Source organism: Marmota flaviventris, chromosome X (assembly GCF_047511675.1).
Source record: "Marmota flaviventris isolate mMarFla1 chromosome X, mMarFla1.hap1, whole genome shotgun sequence".
NCBI lineage: Eukaryota > Metazoa > Chordata > Mammalia > Rodentia > Sciuridae > Marmota > Marmota flaviventris.
Genome location: NC_092518.1, coordinates 94,855,358 through 94,876,614, shown reverse-complemented (window position 1 = coordinate 94,876,614; position 21,257 = coordinate 94,855,358). Strand labels below are relative to the sequence as shown.

At 37.6% G+C, this 21,257-nt stretch overlaps 1 protein-coding gene across 4 annotated transcripts in view; it reads left to right on the top strand.

The window, feature by feature from the left end:
- The window catches only part of Chrdl1 (chordin like 1), a 109,311-nt gene that overhangs the window by 70,189 nt on the left and 17,865 nt on the right, over positions 1-21,257 (top strand). For all 4 annotated transcript variants that reach the window (XM_027933009.2, XM_027932991.2, XM_027932999.2 and 1 more), the window contains exons 7-8: positions 12,618-12,685; positions 20,130-20,298. In XM_027933009.2, coding sequence (XP_027788810.2) covers positions 12,618-12,685; positions 20,130-20,298 — 237 coding nt within the window. The remainder of the gene's footprint in view (positions 1-12,617; positions 12,686-20,129; positions 20,299-21,257) is intronic.

Sequence of the window (21,257 nt, the reverse complement as noted above, 5' to 3'; positions counted from 1 at the left end):
TGTACCTTATATAAGCATATTACTCACACAGCAGGGAACCCAGACACTTCTCCCCTGTGCTGGCCACCCTAACTGCAGGCCAAATACTGAAGAAGAAATAACCTTTTGAGTGCTGAACTTGCAAACCTTCATATAAAGGACCCCATTGAAAAAGCCTCTCTGCACTGTCACCAAACACTAATTTGTGCCTTTCTCCCTGGATCAGACAGCAATCCTAGATGTGGATTGAATCTCAGACCCAGCCTCGGTTGTTTAGACATGTCTGTGAGGCTAGGACACTCAAGAGAGTGTTGGCAGGGTACATGTCATTGCTGGCACTTCAGCAAACCTCATCTGAACTGGAAGCAGAGCATAAACGGCCACTAGAACCTTAAGGGAAACTTTATCAGAAGACCAGATCTCTTCAAAGATTGTACTTCGGCCACATTCTGGGCAGGCAGGCCTCAAACCCAAACCCACACCCAGCTTCTCTCGACCATTTATCATTTCTGCTTGCCTGTCTTCTGTCTATCTTGCCAAAGCAAAGAGGAAGACTATATACTTGATTATAGACAAGGGAATATTATTTTGGGTAGGTCATTGACTATATTGAAAGTCGTGTGTGTGTGTGTGTGTGTGTGTGTGTGTACACTATATATACTAAATGATATGCACTTACTATGTGCCAGGGGGTATTCTAAGCACTTATGTATGCAATAACTCATTTGATCTTCACAATTGTACGATCTATTTTAATCTCTATTCTACAGACAACAAAGTGTAGGCAGAGAAGCTATGTGATTTGCCCAAAGGTACATGATAGTGTCAGAACTAAAATTTGAACCCAGTTACTGTGACTCCAGAGTCCCAAATTCTTAACCCCCACACCACTTTTTTGAGTCCATTAGCAGGGTCACAAAGGCCTCTCCTAGTGCAAGAGAGTAAAGGGGGAGGAGAGACATACATAGCACATCGGGATTGGCAGATACTCCTCAGAGAGTAACTGCACTGCCCATCTTTCCACATCAAGGCCTCAACCTCCCACTCACAACCACAGGGGACCACTTTCATCCCATCTGTCTCTTGCTCTGTCTTCAGGCTTAAAGAGTCCCAAGGGTAAATATCTACTTTCTTTCATTCATCAGACATTTGTTAAGTAACCTCTAAGTAGCTGGTACTGTGCCAGTGCTGGAGAAACAATGGTAGACAAAAACAGACATGGAACTGACTCTAATGAAGTTTTAGTGGATAATACAGACATTTAGCATGTAATGATATAAGTAAACCAAAAATTGCAATGGTACTATATAACAAAAAGGGCAGGTTTTATGAAAGTCAGTAATTGAGGGGGGCCATCCTAGACAGAGAGGTAAAAGAAGACTCCTAGGACTATCTCTCCAGTCTCAACTCCAGCCTCACACATTCTTCTTCACCCTCTCCAAGGTGAGGAAAGACTGGCTCAAAGTTAAGGAGATAAGCTGAGTGCAATGGTCCATGCTTCTAATCCCAGTGACTCTGGAGGCTGAGTCAGGAAGATGGCAAGTTTGAGGCCAGACTCAGCAATTTAGAGAGGCCCTAAACAACTGAGACCCTGTCTCAAAATAAAAAGAACTGGGAATGTGGCACAGTGGTTAAGTGCCCCTGTGTTCAATCACCAGTACACACACAAGGCGGCAGAGAGGGAAGAGAATGGAATGGAATGGAAGGGGAGAGATATAACTGGTAGCAGTGTTATATTCCTGGGATTCCCAACTTATCATCCAACTAGGAAACCAGCAGCCCCTCCATGCTACACTGGTTTCTAAGCTATTTTTTCTACGTTGTATGTTCTCCCCAATACTGTAAGAATTTTCTTCATAAGGAACTACTGGGTCATGTTGATTTACTGTAGCTACTACCATTTCTTACCATATTATGCAATCTAAATTCTTCAGCTTGTTTTCTTTCTTTCTTTCTTTCTTTTTTGGATGCGTATCTTTACTAAGTGATTCTGGTAATTTGATGAATGCATTTGCAATGTGCATGCATTTTTTTTTCCTTTTTTTAGTTTTTGTTTTATGTGGTGCTGGGGTATGAACCCAAGGTCTCCTGCATGCTAGGAAAGCACTCTACCAAAGAGCCACTTCCTCAGCCCCTTCAGGTTGTTTTTAAGCATCATCTGTAAAACAGTTAGGTCATTCCTTAATCTACTACCCATCCTAATTTCTCTCCCCCCCCATCCTCATTTCTTTAACATCACTACACACACCTGCTCTTGGCTGGCTCAGCTCTTCATCCTATAACTTGTCATGTTTCTCCCCATTTTCTTTCTCTTCAGCTCTATTCTCCACAAGCTTGGAAAAGTTCCTCTTCTCTCTCCTACATAATTAAGATCTCATTCATCTTTGAAGAGTCCAACTGAAATTCTACCTCTTCTAATTGCCCTGCCTGATCACTCTAATCCTCATTGATCCCCTTCTTTGACCACCTTCAGAGCTTACTCTAGCTCATACAAGTCAGTCCATTTTCTATTACTATCACAAAATAATTGAGATTGGGAAATTTATAAAATAAACAGCTTTATTTGGCTCAGAGTTTTGGAGCCTGGAAGTCTTAAGATTGGGCTGCCCTATCTGCTAGGCTTCTGGTGAGGACCATATGCTTGCTACTCCATGCAGCAAAAATGTGGAAAGGGAAACAAGTATTTGTGGAAGAGAGGAAGGGAACAAAGGAACTAACCTGCTTATAACAACCTGCTCTTGCAAGAACTAATCCAGTCTACCAAGAAAAGCATTAATAATACCTCTTAAAGAAAAATCACATCCAAATGACAGCAATAGAATTTAGTATTTAAATATATTTTCTTGTATTGGCCATCTTTTTTGTGTATCTTGGTTTCTCATTTGGGAACCTCTGTAAGTAAAGGACCATCTTGTCTCCCTATGTATCTCCTATTATAGAAAAAACCATATATTTTGCTGATGGATACACTAAAATCAAAGAGAGTCACAGTCACAGAAAGTTCTTGATAGGGTTCTCAGTGGAGGCAGAAGACTAAACACAGTTTTTTTTTTTTTCAATCCAACCCAACTCAAGTGAGCCCAAAGACAGAGCTGTGGTCTCTTTTCATGAAATTGAGATATTTCTGCTAAATCCTTCAAGGTAATTGAAAGTGGAAGCTCCTTTTAAAAGTAATTTTTCAGTATCAAACAACTTCTATTGTACTTGCAATTCTTGATTTCTCTTTCCCAAAACAGAAAACACACAAAAAATTGCACCTCAGATGCAACCTCGGCTTGAATCTTAGGGAATTGGTGTATGAAATACTCTGTTGTTTTCTAAACATCAAAAAATCTGCTAAATTTTTCAGATTTTTTAAATCAAAGAAAACTAAAGAGCTAACAGCATCTCCAAATGTAGAGCTTAATAAATCAATTTCGAATCCTTTGTGTATTGACCCACATTTTCTGCAGAAACATCACCATCTCCTGGTCATAATGATAGGAAAGAAACCTTGTTATTGAGAAGAATTACTACTTAAAATCAAAATTCATCTTGCATAGCTGAAACTTTGTGCCTTTTGACTAGCAATTCCCATTTATTCCTCCAAGATGAATAAGTTACAGAGATCTACTGTATAATATCATGCCTCAATGTTCTTGCCACAGTAAAATAAATATTTTTAAATTAGCTCAAAATTTGAGTAAATATGTTCTCACCTGTGCTTCAAAATATATTGAAATATTTGGATCTTTTCAAAGCTACAAAATAGTCTGACCATTAGTAATCATTTATGTTCAGAAATAGGGACCATCTTAGAGATTTTCCATCCTTGCCTAACTCTCCTCTTCTAAATTCTAAGTAGAATTGTTCTCCTTCCATGGAAACTTTCTGTGTTGTTTTTATTCTCTCTCCATCCCTTGTGCTCAGAATTCATCTCCACATGCTTACTGACTATCCCAGGACCTCCACCCCTCTTAGGTCATCATGTTCCTTCTTGGCATGTCTTTTATGTCTAGAATATTTCTTCCTAGACAGAGAATCCTTCAGACTGGATGGGATAGTGTTGACTTTCATATTGAACTTAACAAATTGATAACCATGATTCCCAATTGGCCATTTGGAATCTCCTATCAGGGTCAATAATGCCCTACCCTGTTCATAACGTTGGAGGGGTGTGTGTGTGTGTGTGTGTGTGTGTGTGTGTGTGTATGAGTCTGGTTCTATAATAAAAATAAGGAATTTCCTTTGAAGCATTTCACAGCAATTATTTCTTTGCAGGTATTAACAGCCACTCTTTCTTCAGACTTAGTCTTTCTGATCACTTCAAGGAATGGCATCACTGCCCAGAAACACACTATTGTATGTACTCATTTTTTCTCTTTAGAACAGACCTCATGAGTTTAGATTCTAACCTCTATAGAAATCAATCTGATTTGTTGACTAACAGTGAAAACAGATGAAAGAATCATGAGAAAGAAGAGTACTGTCAGGCACAGGAATCATATTTGACTACTACCCACACTAGAACTTACAAATTCTGGATCTCCACAGTCCAGGAAAAGGGAAGTTGATTATCTGTTTGTTTGTTTGTTTTTTATTGTTGTTGTTGTTGTTTTACAAGCAAGGAACCAGTATGACTACATCCACTTTCTGCTTTGCTTTGGCTATTAAAACCAGATTCATGTCCTCTACTTCCACCTATTAATCTAGTCCTCTTCAGGTAGGACAGAAAGTCAACATCTTGTTCATGCAAAGAAGGACCTTATGACTCACTCTTTCTTTTCTAAGTTGACCAGGCCCTAAGCACGGGTAGATCATTGACTTTCCCTTCTCTGTCCTGCTTTTTATTTTCAGCTTATGATGTGGTGGCACAGGACTCAATTTTATTTGGGTACTTGGAATTTTTAACTCTCTACTTTATAACTATGTAAATTGAACTGCATCTCAATGAAGAAGATACCTATACTTTTAAGCCTCATTTTAGCCAAGTGAGAAAAGGGTTTTAATTAAAATGCTTACTCGTTTTCTAAAAAGATGAAAATGAAGAGATGAGTCGCATAATTATGAGAGACTCTAAGCCAGAAAGGTCTGAGCTGAAGGAATCTCTGTAGCTATTATTATTGTATCTGTGTCTCTAGGACCCTGACTTCTGAAGGTTTAGAAACAAAATGATTTCCTTTCTATGTGAAAGCATAACTTTGCCCTTTGCAGCAGGCTTTATTTATTTAATCTAAACTCTTTCCTCTGTGAAATACCTATCACATTTGTGGAAGTCCCTTAAGCTGGGTTTTCCCCATGTGTAACTTATTTTTGATAAGAGAATAAAGAACTGGAAGGAAAGGAGGGGAGAAAAGGTAATGGGGAATAATACTTACAGACAATACTTGCATGATAATTTCTGTGTACCAGGCACTGTTTGAAGTGCTTTGTATATACAAGTTCATTTGATCATCCTAACCAGGTAAGGGAGCAATTATTGTCTCTCCTTTTAGTAATAAGGAAACTGAGGCACAAAGAGGCTAATTCATTTGCTCAAAGTCATGCAGGAGGAGGTAGCAGAACCAGGATTGGACCCAGGCTGTCTCATTCCAGTCCATTCTCGTAGTCATTACATATACCATCTCTCAACTTGGGGATAATTAAGCAATTTGGGGAACTGTTTTCATCAGGGCCACTGGAAGAGACAGTCTTTGTGATGACTGTGTTCCCAGGAGCAAAATATGGTAACAATTTAACAGATACATTGGGACTACTCTGGAAAGGAAAGACTCCATTTCTAACCATGAACTTGGATCTGTTTAGTCATATCTCCAATGAAAAAGCAGAGGGTAGGTTCTGGATACCAGCCAGCTAGTAGTTTATGTACTCTCTTCTGATTCCCTCCTATACACACACACACACACACTCATACACACACTCATACACACTCTCTCCCCCATGCATTTTTTTTAAAAAAATTAAGTATTTCTCATTTTTTGGATAAATACTTTTGAATACTTCAGATTTGGCTTGTTAGTTCTGGCAGGAAGTTACCCCTTTTCTGTTTCTTAGTATTTTTCTGAAAATATTTTGTTTAAAATGCTAGTTTGTATTGACAGACCAAATAATAAAATGCTTTATTTGACCATAAAGTATATTCTAAAAAAAATGACTGTCCTCTTACAAGATACTGGAAGACTTCTTATACTACTATATGCATACAATTATTGGAAGGTCAAATGTCTATAAAGAGAGAAACTTATTCCAGTGTCCATTAAAGCTTCCCTCAAGTTTCAGTGTGCTTGCTTCCTCCTAGCAGAATTTGTAAAGTTAGATGATTGGCAGGAGCACCCTGAGGGCATTTGCTTCCGCCTGCTCCTTCATCTCTAGCTCAATTACTGAGTATTGGCAAATAAAGTGCCCTCATGTAGAACCTGGAACATGGTAGGTAGAGATTTCATGATGGGTTTCTTTCTTCCTCTCTGTTCTCTTTCACTTTTCCTCAAAAGCCCTTTCACTATTTGCTCTAATTTTGCTGATTTTAACTGATTCCTCTGAAAATGAAGAGATCACTCTACTGTCTTGAGGATTCATTTCATTTCTATTTGCTTTATGGTTGGAGTGACTAAGTAGTTTACCATCCAAACCAAGATGCTTTTGAAAGCAAGAGGGAAATCTTAATAATTATGCCTGTCAGAAAAAATAGGCGATAAAACTAGGTTATCCCAAATAAATCAGGCCCTATGGCTATCCTATTTATGTTGTCTTGTGTGGTTCAGAAGTGGCCACATGCTGGCGTAGTTTTGCTGTCTAAGGCTTATCTTCGTGGGCATCTTAGAATCTCACTGTACACTTGGTCATTTTGAGAGCACAGGAATTACTTTCCTGACCTGCTTGAGCCAACCAGAGATTAATGGAAGCCATGGGAGTTATAAACAGTCTGAATTTCAGCTTAGATTTTGACCACTTTTCAAATACTTGTTCTCCATTTCTCCCATTACCAAAAAGCCAAGCCATTCCAGCCCCATAGGGTACCACTCAGAGTATAATTGAGGTTTGAATAAACAACACATGTGGCTTTTAAGGTTAAATGAATATTGTTTGACATACAGTACACTAGAGTTGTTTTTCATTTTGGTTTAAAAAATTGGTTAAAATTACATCTTGTTGCTTCTCGGAATTAACTAGAATCCATCTGTCTCCATTAGAATCACTGTTTTTTTACAAAAAGCCTTGGCTGAAAGAAAGAGGTTCCATCTCACTCAAGAAAAATTGTCCAGTGAATCAGAAAAAAAGCAAAGAAACAGGTTTTTTAGGGTGTTTGTGCTTTTTTTTTTTTTCAAGATATAATGTCGGAGATAATAAATTGACATACAGTACCTATTTTCAGCTATCCAGACAGATACTACCCAGGTCTAGAGAGCCATTCATGGGCATAAAAAGTGTAAACATCTAAGAAGTTCATTTCAGTATGACCATAGTTTAAATTTAAATAGGATAACTAAAATATTGGAACCTTCAGGTGTTACTTAACAAAACATCCATTCTTAGATAATGTCCTTTAATGACTTCAAAAGCTCAAAGGTAACAGAAATTTTATCAGTTCCTAAGAGATCACATGTGTGTGTGTGTTCAAAAGTAATAGCTCTAGTAGTTTTTAATGAGTAAAATTGTTTCAGTTTATATAAAAGTGCTCAGGTTTTCAAATACAGATTGTAACAAATTCATCTGAATTGTGCCACAGGGTATTAATCTTATTTTTCATTTTTGTATTTGTTCTTTTTAGTTATAAATGACAGGATAATGTATTTTGGCAAATTATACATACATAGAGTATAACTTATTCTATTTAGGATCCCACTCTTGTGGATGAATATGATACAGAGTTACCCTGGTCATGTATTCAAATGCAAGGCTAGGAAAGTTATGTTCAATTAATTCTACTGTCTTTCCTATTCCCCTCCCTATCCCTTCCCTTCATTTCAGGGTATTAATCTTCTGCTTCCATACTTGATACTGACTTGCCTAATTGCTTTGCCATCTTACCTTCCTGTTAATTAGTAACAGGCACTATATGTGTCCACAATGCTTCAACATTCTGACTAGATTATAAGTACTTAAAGACACTATTTAACTTAAAAGTCCTTTTAAAAACTCCATTGTCTAAATGTACTAAATTGAACTTCTGAGAAGGCCATGCTATGTAAACATTTTGTGTCAATACCAATCATGAAATCTACACTTAAAAAGGGCATTTGATGAAGAGAGCTATTGTATGATTTTTCTTTGGTAATTTGTTTTCTTTCTTTTAGCTACTTAGATTAGGCTTGAAGCCACATCCTATAGCTTTTACATTTCATTTTGCCATTTGCTGCTAAATCTTTCCTGGTTTCTAATCTTTTCTCTAGTCTATTTTCATTTGGCTCAGACCCACCACTGCCAGCTAAAATGGGACAAGTAAATCTAAGTTTATCCCTACTCAATCACTGTCAAGGGTAGTTTCCAGCTTTCCAGATTTGCAACCCCAGAGTCATTTTATACTGTTTTCTTTTCTGCCTTTCTCCTCTGTGATCAGATCCTCCATCAGGTTCTTATTCTTTTCTTATCTGCAGTAGTTTGAATCAACCCTTCCTCTCTATTATTGTGGAGATGCTCATGGCCTATTACCTATTACTGTGGCAGCCTCCTGATTGGCTTTCCAGATTACACTTGCTCCCTGACTAGTCTACATTTCATTGCCAGAAGAAGCTTCCACAAACTCCATTTTTACCATAAGAATCCCTACCTAAAAATTGATAACAGGAGCAAACGTGAATTCTTGAGCTTATTTTTGAAATCCATGTGGTGATTTTTACTACCCCTGTTTATCTCAACAGCCCACCCCATTCTCTCCTTCCTTCTCCCTGCATTCTCTGTCCCATGCAGTTAACAGCCCATTTCTCTTGTTTTCACATCTAGTTTCTGCTCAAGCCACAACTTGCCTTCTACCTCCAGTATATGACTTCTATTTCCAAAGCTCTGATTCTTTGCAAATGTAATTCTATTCAGAAGACATACTTTCTGCCCAACATTGCTGTCCATTTATGCTCTGCAACATCTACTTCTAACAATGGGGCTTAGATCTGTTAGGAAGATTTCTGCAATTATATCGGACTGCTTATCTTCCTATTCAGTATTTCCTAAGCATGCATATTCCAATTGTATTTCCAGTTGATGATCTGCCTGTGTTTTGAGGCTGTTTCCTATATTGGTTTCCTGTCACCTCCAATCATGGTGTACATATCTTGAGTGCAAGAGCCCAACCTGATTTCTGTCCTCCTCCTGTCAATATCAGGCGTTCCAAATACATGGCATTTAATGAATGTTAACGGACTCGTGAGCATCATTTCCTAGTTACAACCAAAGGTTGTAATCTTCACTCTTACAGTGGACAGTCAAGGTTTCTCCTACGTCTTCATGCAGTCTTTGTCTGCCTCAGATATGGAATAACCAGGAAGAGGAGAGTGGACTACCCAGAAACTTAATTCTGTTTTTATTTTTTTGACTGCAGTTTAATTCAGTACATACATTGAGAACCTGATATGTACCCAGCAATATGCCAATTCTCCAGTACAGTTATGTTCAAACTCCTGCATGCATCAGAATCCCCTGGAGAGCTTATCAAAAACCGAATCACTGGCTCCACCCCAGAGTTTCTGATACAGTATTGTGGGGTCCAAAATTTACATTTTTAACAAATTTCCAAGTGATGTTTATGCTCTGGTCTAGGGACCACACTTTTTTTATTTGCTCTTTTTATTTATACATGGCAGTATAGTGTATTTTGACATATATACATGCAGTAAAACTTCCAATTATTTTGGTTGTACATGATGTGGAGTTACACTGCTTGGTTATTCATATATGAACATAGGAAATTATGTCCGACATTCTACTGTCTTTCCTATTTCCATCCCCCGTCCCTTTCCTTCATTTCCCCTTTTGTCAAATGCAAGAACCTTCTATACTTCTCCAGCCTTATTGTGTATTAGCATCCACATATTAGAGACAACATTTGATCTTTTTGGGGGTGGGGGACTGGCTTATTTCACTTAGCATGATAGTCTCTTGTTTTATCCATTTACCAGCAAATGCCAAAATTTTATTCTTCTTTATAGCTGAGTAATATTTCACTGGGTATGTATACCACATTTTCTTTATCCATTCATCTGTTGAAAGATGCCTAGGTTTGTTCCATAGCTTAGCTATTGTGAATTGAGCTTCTATAAACATTGATGTGGTCATGTAGGGACCATACTTCAAGAAGTAGTGATTGAGGGGATATAGAGATGTTCTAAAACATGGTCTTTCATTTCAAGGAATTTATACTCTACTCAGGGAGATAAGGCAGACCTGGTAAACATTTAGTAGCACAAAATATTTATAATGTTTTAGAATTCATTCATTCAACAAATATTGAATAAGTATCAACTATGTGCCCATCACTGTTCAAGGTACTTTTATTATATCAATAAAAAATACAGACCAAATTCCTTGTTGTCATGAAGATTATAGTGTCACAAAAGAACAATAAACAATAACATATGTAAAATGTAAGATAGTGACAAGTTCTAAAGAGAAAGAGCAATAAGAAGGAATTTTTAAAAATCAGATGGGGGTTTGAATTTTATTAGGTTGATCAGAAAAGCCTCCCAATTTAATCATTTGCCAAGTATTGACTGTTTACTATGTGTCAGGTACTGTTAAAGATTTGATTGTAAATGGCTACTTCTCCTCTCTGAGCCTTGGTTTTTCCATCTGTTAATTGGAGCAGTTGAACAAAGTCATGCTTGAAATCTTCTACATTTCTAAGGCTACATAACACTAAGTTTTTTAAGCAGTCAGAAATACATGTGTGTCTGAGGACAACTTTGTAGAGGAGGAAAATCCTAACTGCTTTTCATAGGCATAGAGGAGCTATGGGGATTGGGAGATAGTAAGGTAATTTCAAAAGAAGAATATAAGCTGGGTAAGGTGGTGCACACCTGTAGTCCCAGCTACTCAGGAGAGTAAAATGGGAGGAACACTTGAGTCCAGGAGTTTGTCTGGGCAACATGGTGAGACTTTGTCTCAAAAAAAGAATGAAAAGGTCTAGGTTTGTGGCTCTAGGTAGTGGTAGAACGCTTGCCTCACACATGTGAGGCCCTGGGTTCGATCCTCACACCACATAAAAATAAACAAAATAAAAATATTGTGTCCATATATAACTAACAATATTTTGTTAAAAGAAATAAAAGGAGGAGGGGTGGGAAAAGAACATGAGCTAAAGCATAGAAGCAAGAGAGGGAGTCACATATTTAATGAGAAACAACGAGGTCAGATGGTTCCCATTGTAGAGTAGCTGAGATAATTGGATAGAAGGTAAGTATTCAATAAAGATGAAGTAGGGGCTGATTGTAGAGAGTCTTGGATGGGGACTCACTTAGGGTTTTGATCAGAGAATGATATGATTATACAATCAAAGCTGTGTTTTAGGAAGATTAGCAATCACAATTAAGTCTTCAAAATTCATCATTTTTTCCATAAGATTATCTTTGAATTATGAAGGGTTAAATCCATACTTTGTAACAAGAGACTACTTGATAATATTATTGCCATCAAACTAATTTTCAGGTATTTTTCAAGTCCTTTAAAGCCAATGATATTGCATAAATTTCCCTAACAGTTTATTGAACAATGATTGAACCATTAACTAAATAATATTTAGTTTTAGGTTTTTAAAGGCTTGAGAGATTAATTAGAAAAGAAAAATTTAAATTATACTTTTGCATATTTCTTGTTATCCCACAAAATATCTGATTGAATATTGTGTTTAACTTCAACCATATGTATAATTTATATAGTACTTATTTAGAGTGGTGAAAAGATCTGTAAGACCATCTCTAAGACCATTTCCCATCTGTTTGTTTGGTTATAGATAAAACAAGGTTCTTGGAAATTAACCTATTATTTTGACCTTCAGTCAGCTAAGGAATATTCATATCTGTTGCGTGTTTGTTGCTCTCAATGCTTAAAGTAGAATCCTCCTGTTAAAAGCACTTACTCTGGAAGACAGCAATGATAGGCGTTTGCTGTTCAAAAACTGGGCCATATTAGACCTACAGAAAATTGTGTCAGGCAGAAATAGATGAGAGCATTCTGGATATTTGTTATGTAAATACTGTAATCACAGCAAGTTTTATCTTAACTTTCAAATAAGCATATACCTTCTCAGAGACATAATAGTGAACTGAACAAATCAAGGCAGACCAAATTCTGAAAACTCATTGTGTAAGGCTAGTTTAAACACAAATTAAATATGACCTGTAAAATGCTAAACTGTCACTGGAATAATAAGCAAAAGTGACAATGCTGGTTATATTACATGGAAAGTGATTATTTTCCCTTTTATTTTCCAAACTCACGATAATATTGCTAGATGATCTATTTAGAAAGTGGCAGCTTTCTTCAGAGTTGTTTTGAACCATGAGGCACACCCAGAGAAATCCTTCAGTACTGTTTCTTGAAGAGTAGCCACAAGAGCTAAAACGTCTTGAGAACTTTGGAATCATACTACCAAAAATGTTTTGGGGTCACAAGGGTGATAGTTTTCCCTTCTATGTATGTATTATTTTTCTTTATTCCTTTTTAATAAACAGGGGATGGAGAATTGTCGTGGGAACATTCTGATGGTGATATCTTCCGGCAACCTGCCAACAGAGAAGCAGTAAGTGTGAATAGCTCAAATAATTCAATACTCCACAGCCAAGCTTTCCTTTCCTTGTGGCTACTATCCCAGCAATCCAAAAAAAGGGTCCTTTTTTAACACCAGTTTTCTTCTTTTTCCTCAGAAATTAGCATGACATCATCACCAACCTATAACCATTTAGGTACACTGTATAATTGTTAACTGAGGCCAGGATACAAACACAAAGAAACCACAGCCCTTCATCTATATTAGAAGTTTATACCCTTTCAGGATGATTCTCCAAATCTTATGTCCCCTGTAAAGAAGGCAAGTCATTACCCCATCCTCAACAATGAGCGTCTTCTGTGTGATTGTAAAGTAGTCCATTCCATCCTTTCGATGGGATTTTTTGGATCAATTTGGACTTGTTCATATAAATCTTCCCATAAGCCTTAAGGCTCTCAATCAGATGGTTAAAATAAAGGAAAGATGAGGGCCAGCTTCTCCTCCCTTCACCCCATAGCATCTCATTTCTGCTATCACTGCTAATCTTAGAATAAACCACACAAGTAAACATCTTTCTACATACAGTAATATTATCTTTTGTTCCGTTGTAGTATTTTGAAATAATTAACAAAATAGAACCCCTTTACAAAAATGTATGTGTAAGAAGAGTTAACACTTCTAAGTTCTTAGTGTCTGAAAAGGAGATGTTCTGATTCAGAAGGGACTTACATAAATGTGTTCACTGCACCCTATTCATAAAGTGTACAGAGACATTCATTTCAGCATTGTTTTCATAAAAAAAGAACGGAGATAACTTAAACATCTATTAATAATAGTGTGGTTAAATACACTGAATCTATGGGTATATGCAGTATATATAAATATAGTCAAGGGGAGATAACTCCGAGATATATTATCTAACAAAACAAGGTGCTTTCCTTACATAAAAATTGTGTGTGCATGTATATAAATGAATGTAAAAAAGATCTGGACACCAGTGAAGCACCACATCATGTATAACCACAAGAAAGGGATTCTAATCAGAATTTATGTTATACTCCATGTATTTATAATATGTCAAAATACACTGTACTGTTATGTATATCTAAAAGGAACAAATTAAAAAAAAGAAAAGAAAAAAGATTTGGAAGACCACATACCAACATGTTAAAAATGGTAATCATAGAAGTGTAGAAATGAACAGGAAGAATGGGAGGCTTGGTAAAATTTATCTTTTTACTTTGTCTTCTATATTATTTGATGCTTTTTCCATAAGCATGAATTAGTTTTGTAATGCATAAAATTTAATTTTCTAAAGCCTTAGGAACCAGTTCTCAGCAAGCATTGGAGGTAAGATAGGAGCCTAGGGAATTATAGAGCACACCTGAGGATAGTGAGGGTGTGAGGAAAGGGTCCAGAATTTTTGTAATCAAATGACCAATACAAACATCACAGTGTTGCTGAGTCTGTGCTTCCTGGTCATCACATGGATCACATCTAATTTACATGCCCCCTGCTTGCCAACATTCAACCCAAAGCCTGAGCAGTGAGATTAAATACTTTCTATTTGCATTTTTCTCCAGTGATATTGTTTACTAGACACTGATGTTTCTGAGTGAATATTGAAGGACTATGGCAGGAGTGGAGAACGATCCTCTGGATATCTCAAAACAGCAGCATCCCACAGGACAGGGTGGGCTTCCCCATTTGCCATTTAATATAGATCTTGAGGAAGCTTTTCTCCATCCAATTGTATTTGTTTTATAGTGAGCATTTTAGTCAGCTTTTTCACGATCATGACCAAAAGACCTAACAAGAACAATTTTAGAGGAGGAAACTTGTGGGGTGGGATCATAATTTCAGAGGTCTTAGTCATTAGATGGCCAGCTGTATCACTCTGGGCCCAAGGCAAGACAGGACATCATGGTGAAAAAAAAATGTGGAGGAGGAAAGCAGCTTAGGACATGGCTCATGAAGCAGGGGCAAGGGGAGAGAGCTCTCATCACAACAAAATATAAACCCTGAAGATATGCCCCCAATGACCCACCTCTTCCAGCCATACCCTACCTGTCTATAGTTACCACTCACTTAATCCCTTTCAGGGGTTCAATGCACTGATTACATTAAGACTAAGTGTGATTAGGTTAAGACTCTCATAACCCAATCATTTCACTTTAAGCGCTTTTGCATTGTATCACATGTGACATTTTGTAGGATACCTCATATCTAAACCATAACAGTAAGATGTCTTCCAGATCATGGCAGGAAATGGGATCAGTCTCAGTTTTCTGTGTGAATGCCCTCTTTATCTCAGCCCTGAATTTTTGTTATTGTGGTAGGAAGCTGAGTAGCTAAAGTAGTGGCTGTCAATCAGATGTCATTCCAAACCAAATTTATGGCCCAGTCACCTGAAATTATTAGGGTTCATGGTAAGCACTGTGATCACCTTACTGGTTGTTCTGGTAATGCTATTAATTAGCCTTTCTTCTTGACTTCATTTTATGCTGTACACAAACCTCATCTCTGGTCTTTCAGATTTAATATTTTTCTAAACTGTTTATGATAGGGAAAGACTTCATCTAGGACTTCTTTTAGCAAAAGAGGTTATGTATAGAATGCAGGACCTTGAGATAGTTATTGATTTTCAAAGGAGTTACAAACATTTGGGAATGGTAGAATAAAATGGCCAGATGGTTCCACTTTATTATAAGTAAATATTTTTCTTTGTTCTAAAGTGGATAGATATTATGGGATATGATTTGAATAATAAATATCATCTGTAGTAATGAAAATATATACCTGGTGCGTAGCATGCACCCAATAAATTCATGTTGACTGAATGGCTGTGGAAGGTGCAATGAAATGTACGTGAGGGAGGGCTGGAGTAGAGATGGGGCTTTTCATTGATTTTAATGCACATTAGTTTGTCTCAAGTCAGAGAGAAATTCTTTAAATTTGGTATTTTCTTTTGCCCAGCCTAATGTAAAAAGATAAGAGAATCCTTTCTGAATATCCTTTGCAGGCTCAACTTCTTGCACTGGGGTAAAACAAAAAGGCAGCTCCCAAAACGTTTTGTCTATCCAGTAGACTGTTCCTATTTTATGGGGAATTATCAAAACCTCAGTTCTACAGAAACACAGCTGATTGGTTTATTTGGCTAAGTAGGCTGAAAACCATCAGGTTACCAAGTTTTATGAAGTGAATAGGAAGAGGAAGCAGTGGTTCAAATATGTCTCCTTTGTAAAAACCTGAAACCATTTTTGTTTTACTTCCAGGTCATAATTTTACATAAATTGGTCGTTATGCCACTGGACAAAGTGGTGTGTGTGTGTGTGTGTGTATGCACGTGTGCATGCTCATGCGATGTGAGGAAGGAAAAGGAGGCAAGGAATGGAAAGCTAAAACATGAAAGCAGGCATGATTTTCTTTTGGACAACAGCCAGACTGATTTTTGCCCCCAGTTAATTGCATTGAAATTTGCTATTCAAAAAGAAAAGGAGTTTGGAATAGAAACAACATAAAAGAGGTAAAAATCCAGGTCTCATCCACATTGTCAGAACAGTGGTTTAAGAAGAAAACTGGCCTAAGTGTCTTCCAGCCAGGGATTATTGTAGGTTAGTAGTGACTAGAATATAATACTTTTATGGATATGTGGTTTAGAATACTTTCTGAAAACACTTTTTAAATTAAAGATTTTTCTTTTAAGATAACTATAGATTCACAGGCAATTGTAAGAGATAGTAGGCCCTTTGCCCACTTTTTACCCCAAGGTAACATCTTACAAATCTATAGTACAAAGTTACCACTGCAAAGGCCCTTTCTGGACTCAGATGTTCTCCTGTCTCTGACAAGAAAACCTTTACATCTTTTTAGAAATTACCTCATATATAAAAATTATACAAAAATAAAAATTATACATATACCATGTGATGTTTTGATACATATATACATTGTGTAATGTTTAAATCATGTTAAACATATCTAACTTCTCAAATATATATCATTTAGTAATTGTGAAAACATTCAATATCCTTTCTTCTAGGTTTTGAAAAAAAAGGTACATTATTGTTATCCCAGGGTTAGTTTTTCACTGAACTACATCCTCAGCCCTTTTTATTTTATTTTTTTATTTTGAGACAGGGTCTTGCAAAATTGATGAGGCTGGTCTCAACCTTGTGATCCTCCTGCCTTAGCCTCCCAGCATACTACTGTGCCCAGTCAAAACGTCTTTCTCTTATCCAACTGTAACTTAGTACTTACTGATCAAACTTAGTACTTATTAATTGATCTTTCTGCATCCTTCCCTGACCCATACTTTCCCAACTCTTATGTCTTAAACCTGAGAAAAGTGAAGAAAAAAATCCTGGGGAGCCTTTACAATGGAGGGTATTTTCCAACACCAGAAAATAACTGTTTTAGAGCCTATTTCAAAAACCTAAAATTTTTTTCAGTCTTTCAAGTCAGTAAACCAGACATACCAAAATATTGAGCAAAATACAACAAAGCATAGCTTGATGGTAATTTCTAATGAACTGATTTTGACCTGTTTTCTCAAGCAGCCTCTGCACGTTGCCTAATTGCAACCGACTTCTATGATAAGCCACAGTTTCACTTACAACTCCAAGGTATTTACGTCTTTCCTCCTTTACTCAAAGTTACAAAGTCAGAATGGCCCTCGATAAGACTTTTTCATTTGTATAGAAGAACAACTCAAAAAGAACCATTAAATCAAAACCACACACCATCACTACTCACCCCTGACCCCAAACAGAAAATCCATGTCAGTGATTCTCCATCTTGGCTTTAAATTAGAGACTCCTGAGGTTTATAGAAAAATCCTACTGTCCAGACCTCACTTCATTCTAGTTACTTCAGAGTCTCTGGAATTAGGATCCAGGTACTAGCATTTAAAAAAAAGTTTTATTAGTACATTATAATTAAACCTAATAGTTGTATTTATTATGCCATGTATAGACACCAGTATTTTTACAGCTTCTCAGGCAATTTTACTGTGCAGCCAAGTTGGAGAACCAGTGGTTGTGAACACTATAGCTGAAAGAGCTCTATTTTGAAAGAAGTTCTTTTTGGAGCAGCTTTTAGCCAAATGTTTGTGGACCATTCTTTCTCCACTTCCTCTTCCTCTTGTTCACCATCCTCTCTGCTTTCCCCCATTCTTACTCTCCTACCATTTCTAAAAACTCAACCTTCACTGTCATCCTGAATAAATTGCCTCTCTTCTCTGGCCTCAATTTCTCTACTTGCAAAACAAAATACAACAAGGTGAAACTGTGAGAGACTACTAGTCTACATCAGTGCCTCTGATAAAAATCCTTGAGATTTTTTTTTTGTCTCAAATCATTTTCCCACCCTACCAGTTCCTGGTGCTGAAGAACAGCTTTTCAATTTGTGCTCACCATTATGAATCAGAGAACTTCTTGTACTTGCAACTTTTCCTGGGTTAGTGACCTTCCCTCTAATTCTCTCCCTGTTGAACTCCTTTCTTTTAGCATCAGTCGGACACCCACCAGGCAAACTTTCTTTTCTGTGTTACTTTGGCAAAACTTTGCCAAACTACAGAAAGGACAGAACGATCTGTAATGGCCTTTGTGGAATGTGAGTGATTATGGCAGAAAAAAAAAAAAAACATATGAGCCATTGTGGGAATGAGAAATATTTGCTCTGAAAATCCTATTCATGTGCATGATAACAAATTTTTGTAACATTTGATGTGTGTGAATTTTTATAACAATGCACCAGAATGAGTTCTTTTTAGATATAGATAATAATGTTCTCTTTCAAAAGGCTAGAAAAGGTCCACTTACTCTAGCTCCTGTTCACTCTTCCTTCCTCCTGCCAAGAGAGCAATATTAGTTCCCAAAGCTAAATTTGCAACATGTGTGTCTGTGGTACATAACTTTAGTCATTTTTTTAATGGATGGTGGGGTCAAAGGACCCCATAACTATCTTCCCAACATTCCCTGCTATTTCTATCACTAAATATAAGGATCTTCCCTTTTAATTGCCTATGAAAGATTTTTAAATAGGTTTTCCCCTCCTTCACTCATAACACAGTTAATGTTATTTATCTTAAAGGCTTTAAACCTTAAGATTCTATTCTTCTCCCATTGTATAATCCTGTACTCACAGCCTGCCACAACTCCTGGGAGAAGAGTAGGTAGCAGGATAGTGAGCTCACCATGTGTCTTGAACCCCTGATGAAAGAACAATGCTTGGAGCTGGGCATGGTGGCTCATGCCTGTAATCTCAGCAACTGGGGAGGCAGAGGATCACAAGTTCAAAGGCAGCCTCAACAACTTAGCAAGACCCTAAGCAACTTAGCAAGACCCTGTCTCTATATAAAATATAAAAAGGGCTGGGGATGTGGCTCAGTAGTAAAGTGCCCCTGGTTTCAGTCCACACACACACACACACATACACAAAGAATGTTTAGATTATTTATACTACAAGACTCTGAGCTTTCCTAAGGATCATAGTTTCTCTCTTTCAACAGGTATTGGATGACCACCTTCTAGATGGTAAACACCATTCTAGGCACTGGAATTGCAGCAGTGAAAAAACAAAATCCTTGACTCTCTGGAGTTTGCATTGTAATCCTGTCTTGTGCTGTCTATAAAATGGCCTGCTGTATGATCTTATGCCATTTTGCCTGTGTTTACAGTCTCAGTGCATCTTATTAAGACTGTAGTTGATTCCCACCTTCTCCTCTCTAGTTTACCCTACACATAATCAGAGTTCAATGCTGTGAAACACAGTTGTAATCAAGTTATTTCTCTCATTAAAAAAAAAAATCCTTCAAATGGTTCCACACTCCCACCTCTATCATTTACCAAATAAAGTCCTCACCCCTTAGCTTGTCATTTAAAGTCCTCCATGATCCGGCACCAACCCCCATTTGGAATGTTATCCTTCAGCTGTTCCCTTTTATGGACTCTATGTTCTCTGCTACACCTTCTCAACTTGGAAACCTCTGCCTGGAATTTTCCCCAGAAACTGCCTGTAAAAAGTCTACCCACCCGAAATGGCCCAGGTCACAAACCCTCCTGAGTAGCAGCTCTCTTTCTTCTCCTGATTTGCACAGCATTTTAGACTTCTCCTGTGCCCTTCATCACCTCTGCTGTGTGTTGTGGACTACTATCTTAACCCTGAAACTGGAAAATTTGAGAGTCTGAGGAGCAGGAAAGACACTTTTAGCCTTTTTGGTTGTTTTTTCTCTCAGGAATTTATTTCTGAATCTAGTCTGATCTTCTGCAAGGAAAGAGAAAAACCTCAGACATTGCCAGTGCTGCTTTCAGATGATCACATTCTCACTTCTGTTGGTATAGGGAAACATGCAGTTAAGATCTGAGTTCATCACTAAAAATCAGAATCATCAAATGTCATCTAATGTATCTAACTCAATCTGTGCCACTTCGTTGGAGGATTTTTTTGTACAAAATGTGTTCTTATCATTTTATAGAGACATTCTTACCACCGCCCTCATCATGATCCTCCACCAAACCGACAGGCTGGAAGTCTGTCTCGCTTTCCAGGGGCTAGGAGTCACCGGGGAGCTCTTATGGATTCCCAGCAAGGATCAGGGACCATCGTGCAGATTGTCATCAATAACAAACACAAGCACGGACAAGGTAAGGAACCATCCTCCTTTTGTACTACAGCCACATATTTTTTTAAGGGCTGAAGCCGGTAAGGACCCTTTCTCCCACCAACAGCACATATTTGCATGTGGGTCACTCAGAAGTCTACAAAAGTGGTTGTGAACAAGTGACTCCAGGGTAATCTTTGGACTTCCCTCAATGCAGCTAAAGGAGTGTGGACAAATTCCCTTTGTGCTTTTGAAACAGCACCCCCCATGCTTTCTCAGTTGCCTCCATGGATCATTTGAGAAAATTCCTGGGGTCTTCATTCAGTAGGGCACCCAACATTGAAAGTGCCAAACATTCTGAAGCTCTTATCCACACCTTAGAAATAGCCGTTCACACACCTCAGTGCAAACCAGATTCTCTTGGGTCTCTTGCTAAATATTCCAGGCCCCATGCTCAGAAATTCTGGTTCAATGTGGAGCATATGAGATTGTCTTGAGAAATGAGTAATTTAGGGAAAATCCAGAAACCACCTGGCTGAGCACCAGGACAACTGATCAGGTTAACACTGACCTACAGCCCACTCAACTGACCAAGTGATTGCAGCAAGCACCCACACACATGCACAGGGCCTGTTTTCTCCTTTACTGAATTATCTGGCCTCCACTGATCCAACCCCAGTAGCAGAGGTAGGAGGAGGAGAAATTCAATCAAACAATTGACTGCTTCTTACTTTTTTAGGCATCCTGTCAACCAGCTCTTCAAACTAACAGCTCAGCTGGTTCCTTTTTACCAAACCACAAACATGTTTTATTACCTTTAAAGGAAAAACAAATGAAAGGCAGTTCTCTGAATGAGTTAAAGTAATAAATTATTAAACGAAATGATTGAATAACAGGGGTGAAAAACAATCCATTACAAAGAACCCCTACTATAAATCTCAACAATGCTCCTCAAGCCAAAGCTAGTTGATCACATCTGTTACTAGTTAGATGTAAATTTCA